The sequence below is a fragment of the Doryrhamphus excisus genome, chromosome 3, assembly GCF_030265055.1.
Source record: "Doryrhamphus excisus isolate RoL2022-K1 chromosome 3, RoL_Dexc_1.0, whole genome shotgun sequence".
NCBI classification, from domain to species: Eukaryota; Metazoa; Chordata; class Actinopteri; order Syngnathiformes; family Syngnathidae; genus Doryrhamphus; species Doryrhamphus excisus.
The window spans coordinates 30,005,747-30,029,453 of NC_080468.1; the positions used below are offsets into that span (position 1 = coordinate 30,005,747).

At 44.5% G+C, this 23,707-nt stretch overlaps 1 protein-coding gene across 2 annotated transcripts; it reads left to right on the forward strand.

Annotated features, from left to right (window-relative positions):
• The first annotated feature begins 6,080 nt into the window (after positions 1-6,080).
• Positions 6,081-23,476, forward strand: LOC131124861 (liprin-beta-1-like). Of its 2 annotated transcripts, XM_058065776.1 has the most exons (26): positions 6,081-6,187; positions 7,042-7,160; positions 10,731-10,843; positions 15,807-15,886; positions 16,276-16,481; positions 16,827-16,907; positions 16,978-17,091; positions 17,168-17,278; positions 18,776-18,868; positions 19,227-19,326; positions 19,618-19,679; positions 19,755-19,815; positions 19,886-19,983; positions 20,117-20,190; positions 20,507-20,540; positions 20,628-20,760; positions 20,838-20,973; positions 21,032-21,302; positions 21,358-21,466; positions 21,535-21,623; positions 22,252-22,374; positions 22,454-22,579; positions 22,644-22,832; positions 22,909-23,055; positions 23,124-23,189; positions 23,255-23,476. In XM_058065776.1, the coding sequence occupies exons 4-26, from the start codon at positions 15,823-15,825 to the stop codon at positions 23,318-23,320; spliced, it is 2,553 nt and encodes an 850-aa protein (XP_057921759.1). In that variant the 5' UTR covers positions 6,081-6,187; positions 7,042-7,160; positions 10,731-10,843; positions 15,807-15,822; the 3' UTR covers positions 23,321-23,476. The 2 variants fall into 2 exon arrangements, with proteins under 2 accessions (XP_057921759.1, XP_057921757.1); XM_058065774.1 differs by lacking the exon at positions 10,731-10,843 and having other exon boundaries at positions 6,157-6,187.
• Positions 23,477-23,707: the final 231 nt, after the last annotated feature.

Here is a 23,707-nt window from a genome sequence, read left to right on the forward strand (position 1 = left end):
CATCATGACTGGTTCAAGACTCTTCATCCTTGTATTTAGCAAACATCAACTGCTTGTATTGTTTCTTGAATTGGCTCATCGTTGTGCATTGTTTGATTTCCTTACTCAATCCATTCCATAGTTTGATTCCACATACTGAAATGCTATGGCTTTTTAACGTAGTCCTAGCATAGAAGTGTTTCAAATTTAGTTCTTCCCTGAGATCATATTTCTCCTCTCTTGTAGTTCAAGTTCAAAAACACTTTATTTATCCCCGAGGGGCAATTTAAAGGACACAGAGAGCAGCATATGGAATAAAAATGTAAGAAGCAGGACAAGTAAAAGAGCAGACACTACTGTACACACACATACCTGAAAGAATAAATAGTAATTAAATAAAATAAAAAAAGTATAACAAGCCCTGTGATGGCTGGCGACCAGTCCAGGGTGTACCCCGCCTGTCGCCCGAAGACAGCTGGGATAGGCTCCAGCACCCCCCGCGACCCTCGTGAGGATAAGCGGTAGAAAATGAATGAATGAATGAATGAATGAATGAAAAAGTATAACAAGCTAAATGGAGGTTGTGCGAACTCTGGATAGGGAGGGGTCCAAGTTCAGAAGCTGGACTGCTGTAGAGACAAAGGTAGCCCTCCTCCTTTGTGTTCTACATCGTGGGCATCTTAGTCTCCGACCTGATGGAAAGCACTCAAACACGGCGTGTAGCGCGTGGGAGGGGTCCTGTAGGATCCTATGTGCAGTCCGGGTTATTTGCTGATTGCAGTGTAGAGAAAGAGCTCTCACAGGATGGCCAATGATTTTGGAGCAAACTCTTGAAATACTGAATAAGCAAGTCCGGTCCTGTAGATGCAGTGAATAAAACCATGAAATGAAGGAAAAGATCAAAATGCCATCAAATATAGTGCCCAGATACCTATACTCCTCAACCACCCCCCTGCCTGCCCTGTATATATATAAAGAGTGTGGAGTGATTTCTGATTGAGAACAAATTTTGCATTGTTCAATATTGAAATATTTCTGGCCACCTTATGTTGTATATTTGTAATATGAGGTTTCAAGCTCATATTTTCATCTATCGTGATCCCCAGAAATGTATTTTCCTTCACCCTTTCAATGTGTACACCGTCTGTTTGTATTTGCTGGTGATAATGAAAGAATCAAACGAAAAAACTGCATTTCACCTTTGTGACATGCTACTAAAATCACCCAGGATATTACCGGTTTATTCTCGGAAAATTACATTACAACTTTTTTATCTTAAGGGGGATCTATTATGCTCATTTTTGCTGTGAACTCCTATAGAGCAGCGACACACAATAACACAGAAACTTTGTAATCTAACAAAGTCTCTCAGATTCTCTTTGAAGGCCATAATCAATATAATTATCATGAAGAATTATACTTTAACAAATACAAATACAAATACCCACTTCACATCCACACTGGCAAAATAGCAGAAAAGATGAAAGGGGAACTATTATGCTCATTTTTGGCCACTTGTATTGACTTGTGGACTCCTATAGAGCAGCTACACACAATAACCCACACAGAAAGCTTTCTAGATCTTCCAGAATCTGCACCTATTCCAGCTGGATTTCCTTGGATTTCAAAAACCATCTGTTTTAATTAACTCAAAGTGTGGTAACAGAGGTCCGTGTTAACTGAGGGCAGACAAGATTTCCTGGGTGTACGCATGCAGTGAGAGCCCAGGAACATTTAGACAGCCCAAATACACAAAATGCTTCATTCTTTCCTTTCATTTCCTGATCATGTTTCTTTTACGTTTCTATGGGGTTTTTTTTTACCTTGCCAGAGAGCTTGAGTGCCACATCATGTTGTGCAAAGATTAACACAACAAAGAGGTTGCTATGCTGCGGCGCAACAATAATAATTCCATCACCTTCCTCGTCAGCTGTCAGGAGACGTTATTGCTTTATTAACCCCTCCTGCACAGACAGGAACCTATGGAAGATGTACATGAACATGCATTTTTCACTAAAATATGATCGTTTAGAAACATGAAACGTAAACCAGAATGTATTTTTTGTACGCCACGCCATGTTTCAGATCATCACACAAATGTAATATTAGTCAATGACAACACAACTCAACACAACTGTAGTTTTTAAATGAAACTTTTTATTAGTAAGCAAGAAAAAGGTCCATATCTCCATGTCCCTGTGTGAAAAAATGACCCCCCTAAAGCTAATGAGTGGTTGGGCCACCCTTAACAGCAACAACTGCAATCAAGCGTTTGTGATAACTTGCAATGAGTCTCTTCCAGCTCTGTGTGCTTTTTGTTCAGCAGTGGTTTTGGTCTTGGAACTCTGCCATGCAGGCCGTTTTTGCCCAGTGTCTTTCTTTTGGTGGAGTCATGAACACTGACCTTAACTGAGGCAAGTGAAACCTGCACCTTTTTGGATGTTGTTGTGGGGTCTTTTGTGACCTCTAATTGCCGCTGCTCTCTTGGGTTCATTTTGATTGGCTGGCCACTCCTGGGAAGGTTCACCACTGTTCCATGTTTTGGCCATTTGTTGATAATGACTCTCACTGTGGTTGGCTGGAGTCCCAAAACTTTAGAAATGGCTTATAACCTTTCAACACTAATAGATCTCAGTTAGGATAAGTTTTAAGGGGCAGGTACTAGTTCATACAGGGCCATGTGGGTTTGGATTTTTTCTCAAGGAAACTGGAGTGCCTGGAGAAAACGCACAGAGAGAACATGCAAACTCCACACAGAGATGCCCAAGCAGAGAATCGAACGCAGGTCTCTCCTGACTGTGTGGCCTACATGCTAACCACCCCTCCACCGTGCAACCCAGTTATGTTGTCATTGACTAATATTTACATTTCTTTCATAATCTGAAACATTGAAGTGACAAAAAAAGAAACCACACCACTGTATATTTGATATTTAGAGTTTTTAGATCCCATTTGTGCATCGTGACATCCCTGAGAACCGATTAACTGTGTCTGATCATGTGACCTGATAGCCAGGCCTGCACAGGGGTGCTCGCCTTCATCCTGTTTTGCTTCTCTTGTTGGTGAAAGCTCTTCCCTCAAAGAGGCGCACAATCTCTTCAGTGAGTGAAGACGTCCTGATAAGGATGGTTTTGTATGTGTGGTGGTGCCTTTAAATAGATACATCATTTGGGGTGGAAGAACACCTTTGATGGGAGGTGGAACAAAGTCTGCTAGCCGTCTCCCGCATCCTTCAAAATCTCAATATTACATCTCCAGGTTGCCGGGAAACCAACCTTTTATCTCTGCATGTTATGTTTACATGTGAGGGAAGCAAAAAGAAGTGTTGAACAAATGACTCCTTTGTTTTGTGCTCTCGTTAAATCCAAAGCTTGACTACACAGCAGAGTGTCACAGACAATGAGGTCACTCGAGCAGCATTGTTGAAGTCATTTGCGTTGCAATGATCAGTACAGTGTGTGTGTACTCGCTTCAGTGTTCCTTGTTTTGTCATTACGCCTAGATTGACTCCAGTGCAAGAGGAGTGTTAGGCTTCACTCCAATCCAACTGGCACAGGAAACGACACCAGCAATTAGTCTGTGACACGGACGTTTGGGCAGGTGGGTGGTTGATGGTTGGTAGATGGATGCAGAACGCTGCCAGGTGTTTGGATGGACTGATGTGGATGCAATGAGTGATGAAGGGATAGTTGGACTGATTAAGTTGTGGCTAAATGGGAGATATGGGTGGTTTGGCGTACAGATCAACGGATCATTGGCGTGACTGATGGATGTGTGGACTTTGGGTAAACGGGTGGATGGTCAACAGGACTGAAGAACTGACAGGACAGATAGAGGAAGGCATTAAGGGATGGATGGACCAAGGGATTTACCAATGGATAGATGGTCGAGGGATGGATGATGGTTGGATTGCTGGAGCTACTGATGGATGTATGAACTGTTGGATGAGTAGATGGATGGCTTGGTAGATGGACAAAGGGACTGAAGAACTGATAAAGTGATGCATGATGATGTTTGATATGCATGATATGTTTGGATTGATATAGGGACCCATGGACTGTCGGATGGAATGGATGGACAGATAGGTGGATGCACAAAGAGATAGATGGACAGACAGATGGAGTGAAGGATGACGAGATGAGAGGATTGATGAACTGATGTGCAGAGGGATTTGCTTAGGGATAGTTGGTAAATGGGGTTGTTGTTGAACAGATAATGATGGTTAGATTACGAGGTGTACAAATGGATGTCCGGACTGTTCGGTGGAGTGGAGGTTGGACGTTGAGACAGACTCCTTCACTCTTCACTAAGGGTGTTCCGATCGATCGGCCACCGATCGGTATCGGCCAATATTGGTGAAAAAGCACGGTATTGATATCGGCTGATCAGCTCCGCCCCCGCTGATAGCAGTAGTTTGTTCATGTGCTGGTAAACAAGTTTGGCTTGAAATAAGCTATGAAATAAATGTTCCCAAAATGCGTAGCTCTTGGCCAATTTTATTTTGTAAAAGTAGCTCTCACAAGAAAAAACCTTGGTCAGCCCTCATATAGCCAGTAGCACATTTAAACATACGTATACACTGCATCTGTGTGATCCGTATTGGTATTTCCCGTTTTCACTCATGGATTATCGGGATCGGTAGCATAAAACCCTGATGGGAACATCCCTACTCTTCACTGACTTCACTCAGAGAGCAGCAATGGTCGGTGCAATCTGGCATATTGTCATTAGCCTGCTGAAGATAATTAGGGGTTGTCAGGAGCTGGGGGGAGGGGGGGGGGTCTCAGTGCCTGATGGGGCGAGCTATTTGCGTCCCTGTCTTTGTTCGGCCAACCTTCACTGGTGCAGGAGAGCTTGATGGCGTAAATGGAATGAAAGTGAACTGATGGCATCTTGTCATGTTAGCTTTAATACATATTGCATGTGATTAGCCATTGTGTTGTGTCTTCACTTTGTTGGTGTGTGGAGATACACAATCGGTCCGTGTGTTTCATGCGCACACAGGATCGACAGTTGAGGGCACATTTTATGGACACGCTCAGCTACTTGATTATTTTCCAGGGGTGTCCAAATATTTTCCATTGAGGGCCACATACTCAAAAAGAAAAAAATGCAACTTTGACCGTGGGGTTTTCAAGTGGGCACCCGACTTCATCGCTGTTTTAGTCACGGCACCTCAGTGGTGCTTGAAAGCAGAACCGGCATCTCAGGCCTTCAGCTTCTTGCGGGTCGCATGCCCAGTGTTCTACAGAGTGACTTCCAGGGAAGCCCCTGGAACCAACCAGGCTGTCCAGCTTCTTTGCTGGCCCTGGAAGATGAGGGACTGATATTTGCTCAGCTTTCACAAATTCATCCTTGTCCCATTTTTAACTTTTCTTCCCCTTAGAATAGGACTTTTTTCACATAATATTTTGACTTTATTCTTGGAATATTCCAGCTGTTTTTCCATTCCTTTTTGTAAATTGTCTTCCGATAATTATGACTTTATTGCCATGATGTTTTGACTTTATTCTTGTAGCAATACAACTTTTTCCTTGTCGTAATGTTCCAAAAGTTACAACTTTATTTGTTGTTTTGATTACTTGCATACGACAACTTCAAAACATCTTCTTTAATATTTCAATGTTATGCTCCTAAAACAACATTATTTTTGCCACGTTATTTCATTTTTACTCTTGACTTAAATCCTCCTTTTGTTGAAGGAAGATGCCCTCAAGTGACCTCAGAAATCATAATAATAATAATAATAGCGGTAAATTATTAGATTTTTTTCATCCAACATCATGTCCACTTTTTTCTTCATCTTTATTCTTACTGATTGCCCAAAACATGCAGATGTTGTTTTTATTCTATATGCTTCTTTCTATAGGGCACAAGTCACCTCGTGGCTTGTTGACTGCAGCTTTTTGAGACTCTCGAGTGAGTGATAATATGGATAACATTCTGTGTTTGCACCGCTGGATACTCCATCCAAAGCTCTTGACCTCAGCCCCAAGCTCAGCATCTACAACTTGACTTCATTTCAAAGCCATGTAGTTTTCCAAACGCTCACCATGCAAAGAAATCATTATCTAAAGATGAAAAATATCACTGCTTTACAGGTACTTCCAAGCAACAAGGTTGCCATGGCCACTGCGTGACAGGCAACATTAGGACAGCATCCTCGGAGATGATGATTGGTGGGTGAAACGCTCCTTGAGAGCAACAGGTACATGTGTTAGAAGCCCAGCCACATTTAATCAACACTATTTCACCTAAGAGATGCCAATAATATTAAGAGGAATACATACTGGCAGTAAAGTGACTCTCTGCATGAGGGTAACAGTCATTTTAGACAACATTTACAGGATGCCGTTGAGCAAATATTACAATATTCTTAATGCTGTTGGATCAGGTGACAGCGTCTTCATCGCCTGCCATGGGTTTGAATAGACGTTTGTGACAGGTCACCGGACGCTATCAAAATAATAGAAACACCTCTACCGCCCCCTGCTGGTGATTATGCATTTTCAATGTGAGGCACAACAACGGCGAAATAAAACAAATGGCACACGCCGTAAAAAAAATACAGCATCTAAATGCTAAATATTTCAGCCTTAATCAAACACAAACGATATTGTAATTACAATAAGAGTTAACCATACATTAGTTTCATATTTAGTAAATCGTCGAATGAGTCAGATATGTATATTTACAGTATTTGTTTCCAAACGTATGTTTTAAAGCAAACAAAAAATTTTTGTTTACTCGGCACAAGATATTTTATTTTGAAGGCGCAAATAAACACAAAAGGTATCAATCATTGAGGTGCAAGTGAAGGTTACCTTAACTTCCGGTGGGGAAATTAACTTTTTATGCAATTCAATGACTCAAATATATATTTATCTTTACAGCAACACAGTAAGTGATGTTTTAAAGCCAACGGATGTATTTTACCATACGTAGTTATATATTTAATCGGTACACGATGTTTTATTTTGAAGGCCAACGTTCAACTTCTGGTCTGCGCCTTGCTGCGTAAAGTGAAACTTGACGTCGCCATTAACTGCGTCTCTCCGGCAGGATGAAGAACTTCAGTCTAGTGAGGAGGAACTCATTGGGACGGCGATTGTCTACGATGAAGCTGCGCTGAAAAGTTATTAAAGAGGAATTTATTGGAACATTTCCCCTCGCGAAAACTTGTAAGTTCTTTTAAATTTTTCAGTGTCCTTTGAAGCACTGCACGTACTGTTAAATGCTGTTAATTAGCTAGCTAAATTAGTCAGCGTGAAATCTCAGTCAAACCCACGTCGACTATGTTTCATTGATTAAGATCTAACAGCATTAAGCTTTTTATGCGATGTAAAATACATTTAAATACATTAATGTGTTAGGGGTCCAATACTCTACTTTCAAAGTAACCCAGTCAATATTTGCTGCTGCAATTTTTCTTCAGTAGGAGTAAATTGTTGTTGTCATAACAATACATTGGAGGTCTTTTTTTCCAACTATTTTGAATGTAAACAACAGTCAGGCTCAGCTTGGCTCCAGAAAAGTCCAACTGTCACACTTATGGAGCCAGTGTTGCTGGCCGTTTGCAGCATACAGCTGGCAAGATGCAGATGAGGTACAATTGGCTAATGGTTGGGTTTTATATGACATGTTTGCACAGTCAAATGCACGAGAAAGCAGTTAAAATGTAAATTCACTCCAGGCTACTCATTAACTGCTCGAAAAGTGAAGGAAGTGCTAACTTTCCTCACTCCATCAATGTTTACTTTTTGTTTTTGGTTTTATGATCTATCTGTGGTGCTGGGGAGTCAATTTCATCATCGTCTAATTTGCATAATTGGCCACGGTGCTTAGCTATGGCCAGAGATTTGGACAGGTAAAACTGAGGTTTTTTATCTGTTTTTGGATGTGAAGTTATTTACCTAGGTGCGGTTTATGAGGCGGTAGACCAGGCATGGGCCAAGTGTCTTAATCCGGCCCATTGGGCATTTCCAAATTCCTTTTTTTAAAACCTTTATCACGGCAACATGATTTGCAGTGCTATTGTGGGAAACTTGAGTTGGCAAAATAGTCCTTTAATGCAATCCTTAGCTTGTACAAAAAAAGCCATCCAAACAGCACAACACGTCAAAGTAGCCTACCTACTGCACCATGTGGGCATACAAACAAATATCTACACGAAATACCGATGCCAAAAAAACATCTATTCTCGCCGCAAGGTATGCTGGGTAGATTGTGGTCCTCTTTCTCCCAACATTTTGCCATGTTTGTCGCATTTTTGCTAGATTGTAAGACATGTTGATTAGGCCGTCAGAGAAGTAAACAAGGAGGAGTTAACAAATTGTTGACATCTAATGTTTTATTGTTCATAGTTCATATTGACGTTGCGGCTTTACTACCCAAAAATAACAATTTGAAGTTAGGTGTTATTTTTAGCACTTAGTTGTTGATTCATATGATATGTTAACTTGCCGTGGATGTGTTGTTTTGGTTTTGATGCACCATAAGCAAGTATGTTGGTCTGTTTGACGCTATGTACAGATGGGACCTGCAGCAAATTTTTTTAACCCAATGTGGCCCGCGAGTCTGAAAGTTTGCCCACCTCCCAGGTAGACACACATGGTGTCATTATATGTCACTATATTGATGAACTGTTACATTGCATAAACAAGACAGTTTTCAAGTCACGAGTCATTGACTTGTGTACATGTTTTGGAAATGACATTATAATCTTACCCGAATTGGACATAGTTTGCCGGCAATTAAAGGCTGTTCTGTGTCACGTGGTCTATCTCAGTTTTTCCCGTCATCCGAGCAGGATTGAGTGGTGAGAATTTGTGCAACCCCCCTCCATCAGAGGAAGACCAGTGTGCAGGAAGCACTTCCTGGCGGGCACACGCGAGCCCCTTCCCGACTGTGGGGGCTTCCATCCCTTTTATGGTTCTGTCCCGAGGAGGACCTTTTGAGTTATCTGCTGAGTCGTGACAGCAGAAAAGAAGGGAAGCTTCTGTGCGCTCTTCTTCATAACTGACTGTTGCTGTTGGCCTGCTTCTGTCCAGCACTGAGGTCCCACCACCACCATCTCCCCTGCACACCCCCACTCCACAGCCATGGAACTGGGGCCACGTGGAGAAACTTTACGGCATGAGATCAGTGCGTTGGAGCGTGAGGGACACAAAGAGTTGTTTGTGAGGCAAGAAAGTCTGTTGTTTCCCTCAAAGGGTCTGACCTCAGCAGCTAAAGTTCACTGAACCTGGACTGTAAACAGTCTTTCACATGCGTTTGGCTAGCTACCAAACCAAACAGAAATAATTAACAACTGGCTGATGGCTATTTTGAGAACAGCATTTTATTGGAAAAGTTGGAAAAGCTGGAAGTTTTAATGGGCCTTTGTTGGTTATTGAGTGTCGGGCAGTAATGGACATGCGGGCATGCGCCTCATAACACAAAATCAGCAGAGTGCTTTGAAGCTAACTGTTAAAATGTTGTGTTTGTTGTCAGCGCTGAATGGGCATTACCGTAACGATGGGTCATGCGTTGTGCTGTCTATGTTTTGGTCAGAACACATGTCAGCCACGATAATCATTCATTCACCATGGACTGGTCGCCAGCCAATCACAGGGCACATATAGACAAACATACACATACACACTCTCATTCATACAATTGGACAATTGGACAATTGGACAACATACAATTTGGAGTCGCCAATTAACCTACCATAGTTTTTGGAATGTGGGAGGAAACCGGAGTACCCGCGGAAAACCCACGCATGCACGGGGAGAACATGCAAACTCCACACAGAGATGGCCGAGAGTTTCAGAGATTTTTTTCCAACACTTGTTCTCTGTGATGTCACAGTGACCCGTCCTTTTTTGTATGGGCGTTTTCAAGCTGAGTGGGACCAATCACAGCGGAGTGGGCGTGCCCAGAGGTGGGACGTGGGTGGAATAAATTAAAACAGCATTTTGGAAATCCAAGGCAATACAGCTGGAATATCTATAAAGCTCTAAAAAATCTAGAAAGCTTTCTGTGTGGGTTATTGTGTGTAGCTGCTCTATAGCAGTCCACAACTCAATACAAAGGGCCGAAAATGTGCATAATAGGCCCACTTTAAGTAGAAGTGCTGAGTGCAGAGTTACAATGCCATCTGCTGGACAGAGTTGGAACGACAAGGTAGTCAAACACATCATTGTGTTCCATCATTTATCGGTGACGTAGTCTGATTTCACAAACTTTGGCGATAGAAAGACACCAAATTAGCAAGCGTGGTATGATTTACATACCAGTTTGCATGTTCTTCCCGTGCATGCGTGGGATTTCTCTGGAGACTCCGGTTTCCTCCCACATTCCAAAAACATGCTAGGTTAATTGGCCACTCCAAATTCTCCATAGGTATGAATGTGTGTCGGTGTGAACGGTTGTTTGTCTATGTGTACCCTGTGATTGGCTGGCCACTAGTCCAGGGTGTACCCCGCCTCTCGTCCGAAGACAGCTGGGATAGGCTCCAGCACCCCCAGTGACCCTCGTGAGGATAAGCGGTAGAAAATGAATGAATGGTATGAATGACAAATGAAGCAAAAATATTAACCAAGGGGCCACTGATTGATCCCTGCAGGACACCTTCATGTGTTTATATTGAAAGAAACAAATATCACTGAAAACTCACTTTACTTTCATCCGTGAACTCGTTTTTACTACTCCTGCCCTACATCTGTACTGCAGCTGGACCTGCTCATTAGTGTGTGTGTGTGTTCCAGACGCAGACCACTCGACGCTAGGTCAAATAATCCCCTGCGCCAGCCCTCCCCCTTCAATCCATACATCTGGTGGAAGTTAAAGTATATTATTGCTATCAAACGTGGAGGCCAAGGTAGGCTGTGGGTGCGGTGCATTTGTAAAATGCACTTTTACATGAGTGTGAACTCTAACAAAGCGAGTTTGGTTTTTTTGTTATTGTTTTTTTTCCATTGCTAACAAGGGGTCATCGCACAGAAACAAGGTGGCAAAATAATAGCTGGCGTTGAAGCTGTCGAAAGTGAGGCGATGTGTGTCGTTTCTCAGTGTGAACGGATTGCAGGTCAGCAGGGATGTCGGTACCAGGCACGGCTGTTTTGGGAGTGCTAACCTGCTGAGGAATGTGCGGGGGGGGGGTTCATCCTTCTATGTCATCAATCCGTCTCTAGCTTGAGCAAGTACTCTGTTTTCATAAAATTATGCAATAATATCATAAAAGCTCTCATGGCAGATCATTATTTTCTTCCAATGTGATCCAGGATTATTCTATAATCAAGTAAAATGCTCCTCAATGAAGAAGCCTGTGTGCGTTGTTAACGTGATCTATTTTGTGACACAATAGCAGGATTCACGCAGGAAGAAAAACAATTAGCCTTTCCCACAGATCCAATTAGTCATGCCCGGGGTTAGCACGCAAGAAAAGAGACAACAAGTCGGTGTGTAGGGGATAAGATTTATTTTTCTCCTGGTTGGGGGGGTTGCGGAGGGGGTGGGGTAGTGGGATAGCAGCTGACCAAATAGAGCTTGTACCCCAGTGAGAGCTGCTGAAGCTTTTCCATCATCCTGCGGAAAAACCTGCAGAGAAAGAAATCAATCCCGCACAACATTGACATTTTTGCATTTGTGGTCTTTCCATGCAATTGAAATCAGCCGGGGGGCTTGATCCTGCCACACTAACGATGCAGGAAATGAGGTAAAGCTTGTGGTCCGAGCCCCCTTCCAAAGAAGGAACGTAACAAAGAGAGCCTCTGTATTCATGCTCCATACACTTTAGTTATGGTTACGGATTACTAAAAAAACCCCATTGTTTTTTAGTGATAAGCATCGGCAGAGTCATGTGATGTGTGACATGTCATGTGATGCTGCCAGTGTGACATGCCAGGGCAACGAAGGGGCAGCGACACCTCCCCATGGGAGAATCGTGGCAAAATAAATATGTTTACAAGTACAAATGAACTTTCTTTTCTTTCAATAACAAGACGGAGCCGCCCGTGAGGCGTGAGGAAGCACCCGCTGCTTGTTGAGAAGAGCAATACATGCTTACATGTCAGAGTAAGCAAACTAGTCTCTTCTCTAGATTTGTCGCTAGTAGCTTTTTTGAACAAGACTATCTTGATGAGTCTGATGACTCCATAAATGTAGCACCAGAGTTAGCAACATTGACAACATCTTTCCTGCTAAATGTTCTTATTGTCTGGCAGACCAAGTGGGTTACAATGGGTTCAAATTTGGGCACCCCAACAAAAAAATGACATCAATATTTAGCAGATCCTCCTTTGGCAGAAATAAACCTTTCCTATAGCGTCCAGTGAGGGTCTGGATTCTAGTTGAAGGTATTTTGGACCATTCCTCCTTCCAAAACATCTCCAGTTGAGTCAGGTTTGATGGTTTCCGAGCATGGACAGCCCACTTTAAATCGCACCACAGATTTTCAGTAATATTTAGGTCTGGGGACTGAGATGGCCATTCCAGAACCTTGTACTTGTTCCTGTGCATGAATTACGTAGTAGAATTAGAGCAGTGTTTAGGGTCATTGTGTTGTTGGAAGTATCCAGCCTCAACTTCAACTTTGTCACTGATTCTTGAATACTGTTGCCAAGAATCCGCTGATACTGACTGGAATCCATGCCACCTTCAACTTGAAGAAGATTTCCAGTACCTGCACTGGCCACACAACCCCACAGCATGATGGAACCACCACCAAATGTTACTGTGGATAGCAAGTGTTTGTCTTGGAATGCTGTGTTCTTCATCCACCATGCATACCGCTCCTTGATATGTTATTTGGACATATTTAAAACTCCATTTTAGTTTCATCAGTCCACAGCAACTCATTCCAAAATGAAGCTGGCTTGTCCAAATGTGCTTTAGCATACCTCAAGTGTCTGTTTGTGGCATGTGTGCAGAAAAGGCTTCTTCTGCATGACTCTCCCGCACAGCATCCAAAGTCCAAAGTGCAGTGAATAGTTGAAGGATGGACAGTGACACCATCTTCACCAACATGATGTTGTAGGTCTTTGGAGCTGGTCTGTGGGTTGACTTTGACTGTTCTCACCATCCTTGGCTTTTGCTAATCTGAGATTTTTCTTGGCCAGCCATTCCAGGCTTTAACTAGAACTGTGCCTGTGGTCTTCCATTTCCTCACTATGTTCCTCAGAGTGGAGCCTGACAGCTGAAATCGCTGAGCTAGCTTTTGATACAAATGTTGTTCAACATGATGTTGAACAATCTTTGCTCTCAGGTCATGTGACAGTTGTTTTGAGGCTACCATGGTGCTACTCTACAGAGAAGATGCAACTTCCAACCTGCGTTGGTGTGTTCCCAGCATCAACGAGTGAGGTGTGGATGATTTTTCATGGGAGTGTTTACATGCAAGCAGAAGCTGTAGTAATTTTACACATTTGTCAGAGTTACTTAATATTTATCAGTTCAGACTTGTCTGCACCCTTAACCTCCTTTCCCGTTAATCACAATCAACATTAATTATGGCAGCACCGGCTCAGACCGGTTGAAAAGAATACTAAACTCATCACACAACAACTTAATGAATTCAATCCTAAGAGCATGTAAGAAGGAATATCATAGCCAACTACTAGACAAGCACAAAAACAATATTCGAGCAACCTGGGGCATACGAAATAGTATTATCAGGAAAAGTAACAAGAACACAGACTACCCTAATTATTTCATGGTGGGAAACACCTATAATGACGATATGGATGAGACAGTTGAAAAGTTCAATAACTACTTTGTCAATATTGGTCCCAATCTAGAAGAAGGGATTCCGAAACAAAGGTCAAGCGAGGAAAGGAATGAAACAATAGAAAGGAATCCTAATTCTAGACAGTCTGTTTCTGACAGATGTAACAAAAAAGGAAATCATCGACATTGTCAAAAATTGTAAAGCACAAACATCAACTGATTGTAATGGAATCTAAATGGACACTATAAAAACAGTAGTTAACGAGATCGTAGAACCGCTGATGTACATCAGCAATTTATCTTTTCAGGCCAGAAGATTTCCCCCAAGAAATGAAAACAGCAAAGGTTGTTCTAATTTTTAAAAATGGTGATGAACACCAATTTACAAACTATCGGCCAGTCTCCTTACTACCACAATTCTACAAAATTATTGAAAAGCTATTCAACAACAGGCTGGATAAATTTATTAATGCCAACAAATTACTATCAGAAAGTCAGTATGGATACACAGCTAATATTTCTACCTCCATGCCACTGATTAACTTACGGAGGAAATCACTAACGCTATAGATCAGAGGAAGTGTGCAGCCACAGTATTCATGGATCTGACAAAAGCCTTTGATACAATCAATCATGACATCCTAATAACTAAATTAGAAAGGTACGGAATAAGAGGATTAGTTCTGAACTGGGTCAAAAGCTACTTAGCTGACAGGAAGCAATACGTACAGCTAGGAGAATACACATCTGCAAGTTCATATTTTACGTGCGGAGTTCCCCAGGGGTCAATACTGGGACCAAAACTGTTCAACTTGTACATCAATGATATTTCCAAAGTTACGAAAGTCTTAAAGCTGGTATTATTTGCGGATGATACCATTGCTTTTTGTTCTGGAGGGAGTACAGACAAAAAGGTCAGAGAAAAAATGGTCACACTAAAAAGATGGTTTGATGATAATAGATTGTCCTTGAACCTAAGTAAAACTAAAATCATGCTGTTTGGTAACAGCAGAAAGGACACGCACCAGCAAATACAAATGGGCGGTGTGGACATTGAAAGGGTGAACGAAAATACATTTCTGGGGATCACAATAGATGATAATATGAGCTGGAAACCTCATAGCACAAATATACAACATAAGGTGGCCAGAAATATTTCAGTATTGAACAAAGCAAAATTTGTTCTCAATCAGAAATCACTCCACACTCTTTATTGCTCTCTGGTTCTACCATATCTTACTTATTGTGTGGAAATATGGGCTAATAACTATAAAAGCAATCTTCACTCGCTAAATGTACTGCAAAGAAGGTCAGTAAGGATAATTCATAATGCCACCTACAGAGAACATACTAACTCCTCATTTCTAAAATCACAAAGAACTAAATTTGAAAAAAATACAAGGATGAAGAGTCTTGAACCAGTCATGATGTGCTATACATATCACTATATTGACACTTACTATGGTAGCCATTATGTCATTGGATGGTCATATCACCTCGTACTTCGGTACGAGGTGCATTATTATATATGCAAAAAAAACAACCTTAAACTGTATTATGGAAAGCAGGAAGTGAACAAATGTAACTGTTGTAAAATGTTACTGATTGTAAAAGTACCAGATGGAGGGGTAGGATTTAATAAGCTTTGCTTCTTCCTACTCCTTTTGGACATGTGGAACTGTGAACTGATTATGGGATGCACTCAATTGTAATCTGATGCATGTTCAAATGAAATAAAACCATTACCATTACCATATATGATAAGGTCAGAGCAAGGCTGACGTTATTGCAGCATCGATGAATGCGTTGATCAGAGCAATTTATGATGGGAAAACTTTAAAAGAGTAAATATAATAAATCATTTCTAATAGTTAATCAATAATAATGAATGTATTATTCATATAAATAAGAATTGGTCTTCAGCACAATGGCCTTCTGCATGATGGCCACATGTGACCAAGCCTCTGCAGCCGTCACCAATCACATCTTCTCTATCTGGCAGTCGTTGCTGTAAAGTCTGGCAAAGGCGGGATACGAACGCTGGATGAAAAAGCCAGCATTATTTTTCTTGCATGGAAGGACTACTCTGCTCTTCCTTTCTCTTTCTTCCCCCTCAGGCCGCAGGAGTAGACCATGATGTCGGACGCCAGCGAGATGTTGGCGGCCGCTTTGGAGCAAATGGACGGCATCATTGCAGGTAACGTGGGAAGACATCTGGAAAGCCTGGCAGTGGGAGCCCTCATTCCGCTCCGACCTGCCGTGTAACGTGACACCTCTGAATGTGAGCCCTGGAAGAGCTGCTGCGGCTGCTGGATGGCTTCCTGCTAACTTTCCATTGTTCCACGGCGTGACGCAAGCTAATGATTATTCAAGCTTTCGCAGCACAGACTTCACTTTTCCGCTGATCTGTGACCTTTCCAATGGGAAGGAGTCAGATGATCATATGATACCGGCCAAGTAACCTCCCCCCCATTTGTTTCTGCAGAAAGCACAGCTAACGTTAAATTCTCCTGCCTTTTCCACAAAGGACTTTTTTTCTATTACTGCTGGTGTTTCCAATGATGTAAGTGGCTCTTTCACTTGCAGGCTCCAAGGCCATAGACTACTCCAACGGGCTGTTTGACTGCCAGTCGCCCTCATTGCCTTTCCTGGGGGGCCTACGGGTGCTGCACCTGCTGGAGGACCTGCGGGCGGCTTTGGAAGTCATGGACAGTGAGGAGCGGGACAACCTCCGCTGTCAGATCCCCGACTCCACGGCGGAGGGTCTGGCCGAGTGGCTGCATGGGAGAATGGTAAAGCATCCAGGAGGTTAAGCCCCTCCCACACTGGCTTATCTGGACCTTGTCCAGCGTACGTCAAGGCAAGGAGTAGGACACACGTGAGGACGCTAAGCAGGCCTTAGAAAGCAGCGCCGTGGCCTCGTTAAACATTTGCTATGACGTGCTGAGTGAGTGATGGAGCTTCCAGAGAAGGAACTCATTCCCATTTTCCAAAAGAGGCTTTGCTTTGTCTTCCCGTCTGTTTGCTTTGCTGTCTCATGCGAGTGTTGTCAGCTTCTCCTATCAGAACAGAACACTGGGAGGAGATCTAATTAGGTTTTCACCACAAAAACAAACTCAGTCTTTTTATTATTGCAGACCAACGGCCACGGCGCAGAGGCGGTCTACCAAGAACGTCTGACCCGCCTGGAGAGTGACAAGGAATGTCTTATTCTTCAGGTTTGTTGAACCGGTCTTCATTTTGACTGCAAAAGCACACCCGCATGTCCTCCCTTCCACCCCGCTGCAGGTCAGTGTTCTCACAGACCAGGTGGAGGTGCAAGGTGAGAAGATCCGAGACCTGGACAACTCCCTGGAGCTTCACAGAGAGAAACTCTGTGCCACCGAGGAGCTGCTTCAAAAGGTATCCCCTCTTCAACGGCAGACGTGAGAGCGCTCGTTTAACTGCCGCTTAATGATCTCCAACGCCCCCCCCCAAGGAGCTGTTGACCCGCTCGGCGCTGGAGACCCAGAAGCTGGAGCTGCTGACGGAGGTGTCCAGCCTGAAGCTGAAGCTGAGCGCCGTGGAGAGGGATCACAGGGATCATGACGTAAGAATGTAAAACAAAAACAACACTCAATTCTTTGAAGGCTCAGAGCTAGCAAACATGTCATACAATAAAAGCCCATCCTAGGCTTTATCAAAAATATCAGCACATCCACGTGTGAAAACTGCCTGGCAACAGGGATCCAAGGGCATCGTTTACAACGGGTTTAAAAAATATTGCATTCATACATAAGCCAAGTTTCACTTATCATGGTCAGTTTTGGAACCAATTAACCATGATAAACGGGTGATTACTGTATTTAAAAAAAAAAAAAGAAAGAAAAACATGATCAGTTTGTTCAAAAACAATGCCTTCTTATTTTGAGGAAATGTTGTGACATAGAATAGTTCTTTAAAGACTTTAATTCATTCAATGATCATTCAATCATTGGTCAAAATTGAACACTTTTAATAGCGGCCTTTTTAGACCGTTTTCAACTCTGATCTTTCAAGGCACACAGAATGTTGTCTTCTATGGCTATATGAACATGGAGCCTAACAAAAGATGATACTCCCGCCCGTCTTTCAGCAGAAAAAAGTAGTTTGTTTCGACCTTTTTCAGTTCTTTAGTAATCAGCAGTAGAACATTGGTAAGTTTCAGGAAAAAAGCATAACTTCCACTTTGACACAAATATGTTTTGCTTTTGTGACAGCTGAAATATCTAAACAACGATACCGACATAAACAACACAAAAACATCCCAATAACCGTTTATTTACACATATAACATCAACAACTATTTACCATTTTCACATTTGAAACTAAACTACGTGTGTGCACGTGTGTGCATGTGTTAAAATGTCCCTACAATGCATAACCTTCTGCTACCTCTTGCGCAAAAAAACCCTAAATGACGTATAAATACATAAAAAAAATACATAAAAACAAATAAATATGTCTTTAGTATTGAATGAGTTCAAATAAATCTCATAAATGATGAGTGGCATACACCCTGCTACTTGGTAGGCAATGAGGCGATGTTAAACGAGCATGGCAGCAGTGTTTGCTAGCAAAAAGTAATTAGCCTCCCGACACGACTGAATTCCAGCCTCCCCGTGAGCGTGATTGGCGGATGATGAGGGTGTGCTGTGCTGAGTTGATGTTTCATTCCATTCCTGAAGTCCCACACGCCTCAAAGTTTTTTGTTTTTTTGAAATGGCACCTCCAGTCTGTTCTCCTCCTGGCTGGCCTGCCAGGCCATTGTTTTGAGGTCCATCTCACCTGGCTGGAGGACACGCTGGCGTCAGGATCATGTGCTATGGGGTTACAAAAAAGAACCCGCCGTGTTCTCCGGCAGCTGCCAGATCATCCCACCCGTCCCCACCATGCCCCCACCCCCACCCCTTTCCCATACCATCACCTCTTCCAAATCTCATTCTGGGAAGTTTCTGCACCCTGGCTGACTCTGATATAGAGAAGATCATGTGTTTCTTTCGGGGGCCGACATAAAAGAATCATGTTCCTCCTGAGGGAACGTGTGCTTGTGTGTCGTCCTCCGCAGGGTTTGTACCAGGAAGTGAGCCAGCTGCGCTTCCGTGTGGCCGACATCGAGAGCGAGCGGCTGCAGTGTGAGGCCAAGGTCAAAGCTTCCAAGGTGAGCATTTGTGGCGTGTACCATGAAGGTTCTTGACAAAACCTGCTCTGACCTTCCATCAATCCATCTTCTTCTTCTCTGCTGCACCTTTCGAATCTTTAATACGGCAAGCCTCCAAAGCGGGAGTGTTTCACCGGAGCAGAGGTGAACAAGGTTTGATCCATAACCTCTCCTCCTCATCCTCTTCTGCCTTTTGACCCTGAAGGTCATCTAAACCTGCTGCTTCCTCTTCACCGCTTTGCTGACTTTCCCCACTCTGGACATGCGTGTTTCCACGTGTGGCACCTTCATGGCAGGTTGGACTGCGTTGTTTGGTGGAAGGGTGGTGCCGCCGTGTGACGTTGTGTTTGGTGTGCAGGAGGAGCTGCAGCTGCTGCAGAAGGAGCTGGTCGAGCGAGAGGCAGAGCTTCGGAGGCTGAAGGAGGGGAGCGGGCTGAGGACGGAGGTGGGAGAGAGAGGTGGGCGTGGTTCTTTTCATTTCGCTTTGTCCATCACACGACACCGCTTCTTCACACTCCTGACCTGCCAGGGAAGAAGAAGACATTGCAGGAGGGATCGGTGTTGCCAGCTTTGGTGCCTTTTTCCGCTCCTATTGGACACTTTTGGAGACTCGAACGTGAAAGCACGTTGCTCTTCTGCACATGCTAGTCTGCCAATTGGAATTGAGATCGGATGGACTTCTTCCTCCATGAAATAAAACACCTTATGTGTGTTTGAAGTCCACGGTAAAACGTTTTTATTCCCCTCAGATGTAGAAATGTCAAATATGAAGACCCTGCTGGAGTCGCTGATGGCGGCCAACGATGAGAAGGTGGGGCACACGGAAGCCGTCTCTTACGTCACGCCGCAGACGATGATGGTGACGGTGACCTCTTGTGTTGGACAGGAGCGAAGGATTCACGAGTTGGAGACGACGCAGGCAAAGAAAGTTCACGGGAACCCGCAAGGTCGGTTATTCCTGTCACAGCACGTCCCGATACTTTTGCCCACGTAGGGAATTGAACCGTGTCCCCTCAGGGAGGCCAAAGGAAGACGACTACCATGACATTCCAGATGATCCCTCGCTTCCTGACGGAGTCACACTGGAGTTGGAGACAGGAAGGAGCTCGCTGGAGGTAAACACAACCTCCTCCGAGGCCAGACTGCGACTTCCTTTTTGTTTTTAACTGGGAACACAAAGCTCCTGTTTGTTTTATGAATTGGGGGGAAAATATGTCCACTTAATCTTGTTTTGTTCCCACTTTGCAGTCCAGCCCCTGCATCGCCGTGCTGGACGAGATGAAGGAATTAGACCGAGAGCGACAGCTGCAGGTAGCAGAGAGGTACTACACCAACATGTCTTCTTTTGGTTGCTTACATTGGAAATCATGTAGCGTTCTATGGTAACTCATTAAGGGAATGGTTTGGTGGTGCTATCTGAAAGGGGATATAAGAATGAATGGTGACCCCTCGTGGTTCCCTCATACTGCTCTGTATTTATCGTATTACTGTGAAACGCCCAGGATGCGCTGGCCACACTCACGCTAGACTTTGATGTCAAGTAGTGGGGCCACTTAAGATCCAGCTTTTTGGGGGGTTTTGTGGGTGCGTCCATTATTTGTCCAAAGTCCAAACATAAGCAAATAGCTGTCATTTCAGACCACCAGATGGCGCTACCAGCAGCAGCGAGCAGGTAAGAGCTGCCAGCTCGTCTGCCTTCTAGTGGTCTCAATGCCAACCTGCACACATGTTGACATGTTTTAACCCATTCCCCCCAAAGGCTAAAAACAAATCAGGAGCTTCAAAATCAGCAAGCGACGATGCTTTCGGGACCAAGAGGGTCCGCGCATCCTTGGGTCGCGGTTTCTTCAAGCTGCGTGGGGGCAAGCAGACGAGGAGCACCCCCGACCTTGGCGAGTCCAGACTTCCTTTGTTTTCTCTAACCACTTGTGTTGCGTGTTAACGCCGATGTGTTCAACACGCCTTCCAGCCGAGACAGAGCGTAAAGGAGCGGAACATGTGGACTTGGCCGGCACGCCCTCGCGGAAAAGCCAGGCTGGAGCTCCGCCCCCGTCCCCACCAGAGGCCAAAAAGAAGTCCCGAGGCTTGAGGAAGTTCTTCGGCAGGTACCGAGCGGGTCCGGGTGGTCCTAGCATGCGTTGATGTTTTGGCTCTGGTCCTCAGGCTGAAGAGGAGCCACTCTACTTCTTTGAACCTTGACGACCACGGCCACATGGACTTCAGGCGAGGCGGTGTCCGAGCCACAGCCGGCCCTCGTCTGGGTTGGTCCTGTGACTCTAAAAGCGATGGAGATGTCCCCTTCTCCCGCTGGACCAGGGACGACGTCTGCGAGTGGCTCCACGAGCAGGGCCTCAGCTTTTATGCAGCACCGGGTCACAACTGGATCCAGTCTGGACAGACCCTCCTGCAGGCGTCCCAACACGATCTGGAGAAAGTAGGACATCCTCGTTGGCTTCTTGTCTGCTCCATGTGACTCCTGTCCTCCTCAGGAGCTCGGTATGAAGCATCCGCTGCACAGGAAGAAGCTCCAGCTGGCCCTGCAGGCCCTCAGCGCCCGGGACGACCCCAAAGGCAAACTGGACCACCACTGGGTGACTCGTAAGTAACCCGTGAAGACCCAAAGGTTGTCCCAAAGGACATCAGACCGAGTCCTTCATGTTTTTCAGGCTGGCTGGACGACATCGGCCTGCCGCAATACAAAAGTCACTTTGACGAAGCGCGCGTGGACGGACGCATTCTGCACTGCATGACCGTGGTGAGCTAGCATAGCGCTGCGCGCTTATGTCTTAAATGCCTTTTATTGTGAAAGGCCCAGGTTCTCTGGAAAATATATTTTATTACGAAAAGGTTGACTATGCAGGGAAAAGACATTTTGTTGTGAAAAGCTTAAATATGCGAGATGTTTTATTGTGAAAATGTTGACATTGTGAGTAAAGACATGTTATTGTGAAAAGACGTTTTATTGTGAAATGGTTGAATTAGCAGGAAAGGACATTTTATTGTGAAAAGACATTCATTCTGAAAAGGTTGGTGTTTTATTGTGAAAAGGTTGAATGTGCAGGAAAAGACATTTTATTGTGAAAAATTTGAATCCAATGGTGAAGACCTTTTTGTTAGTGCAGGAAAAGAAATTGTATTGTGAGAAGCCAAAATACGTGAAAAGATGTTTTATTTTGAAACGTTTGAATGTGCAGGATAATGCATTTTATTGTGACAAGGTTGAACGTGCAGGAAAAGACATTTTGTTGTGGAAAAAACTAAATGTGCGAAAAGACCTTTTATTGTAAAAAGGTTGGTGTCTTATTGTGAAAATGTTGAATGTGATAGAAAAGACATTTTACTGTGAAAGGTTCGGTGACCAGGCGACTTCCTGTCTTGTCCAGGAGGACCTCCTGTCGTTGAAGGTGGGCAGTGTTCTTCATCACCTGAGCGTGAAACGAGCCATCCAGGTCCTCCGCCTCAACTCCTTCGAGCCCGGCTGCCTCAGGCGACGCCCCTCTGACGAGGTAACACCCATGAGGTCCCTGGAAGCCACTTGGGCCCGCCCACTTAGCTGTGTGGTCTTTGCTCTGGGCTCTGATGTAGAACCACATGAGTCCGGCCGATGTGTGCCAGTGGACCAACCACAGGGTGATGGAGTGGCTGCGCTCGGTGGACCTGGCCGAGTACGCTCCCAACCTGAGAGGCAGCGGCGTTCATGGCGGGCTCATGGTGAGGTGGGCGGGGTGTGGCGATGGCTACTACGTAGCTAACGGGTTGCGGTTCCTCTGAGAAGGTGCTGGAGCCGCGCTTCACCGTGGAGGCACTCGCCCTGCTGCTCAACATTCCCCCCAGCAAGACTCTCCTGCGGCGCCACCTGGCCACACACTTCCACCTGCTAGTCGGTGCCGAGGCTCAGGGGCTCAAGCAGGAATGTCTGGAGAACCCTGACTATGCCGTGCTCACCGCCGCCGCCAAGGTCAAGGTGGGTGTGGTCCCAGGGGACTGCCTTTGAAGGCGCTGCGCCTCGCTCACCCTCATCTGCTTTTTGGGTGTCGCAGCCCCGACGTCCGTCGTTTGGCGGCTTCGGCACGCTCAGAAGGAAACGTCAGGATGACGGCGAGGAGTTGGTGTGTCCGATGGACACGGACGGGGGCATTCACGCAGGAGTGCGGCTCTGCCAGGACAACCTGGAGCAGCTGGAGCAGGTCTGTCATTTTGGGGCGTTTGCTGGCTTTCTACGTGCCAACATGCTGACGTGTTTGTCGTTGGCCAGATGGACGACTCGGAGGGCACCGTGAGACAAATCGGAGCTTTTTCTGAGGGGATCAACAATCTGACCGTGAGTTGTCCATGAACGCCGGCATCCTCACTTGGACGCCATTTCTCATCCTTGTGTGCCTTCAGAGCATGCTGGCAGATGAGGAGCTCTTTGGAGAGGTCTCAGCGAGCCCGCTCGAGGGCGCAGCCTGACACACCAGCAACGCATGAGGATGGATTTACTGTGTAGCTTCCTCACAGCACTGGGGCACACCGTCCATGAAACACAAGGAAAGTTGTTTTGTTTTTGTTACAATTCAATCCTAAAACATTTGACATCATTTTAGCAATAAACTATTGAAAAAGCATCTGAAACAATCTTTTCTTTCTGGAGTTTTGTCTGTTTGTTGTCCAAGTGTTAACTCAATTATTCACTCAGAAACCAATAAAAGGACCTGATTGGTCAACACACCGTTGGGGGCGGGACTACGGTTTGTCAAATCCTTTTATTTGGAGTAACCATAAAACAAAAGTGGATATCTCTGTAGTATACAAATATTTATATATCGTTTCACATTAATTACATAATATGTTTTTGAG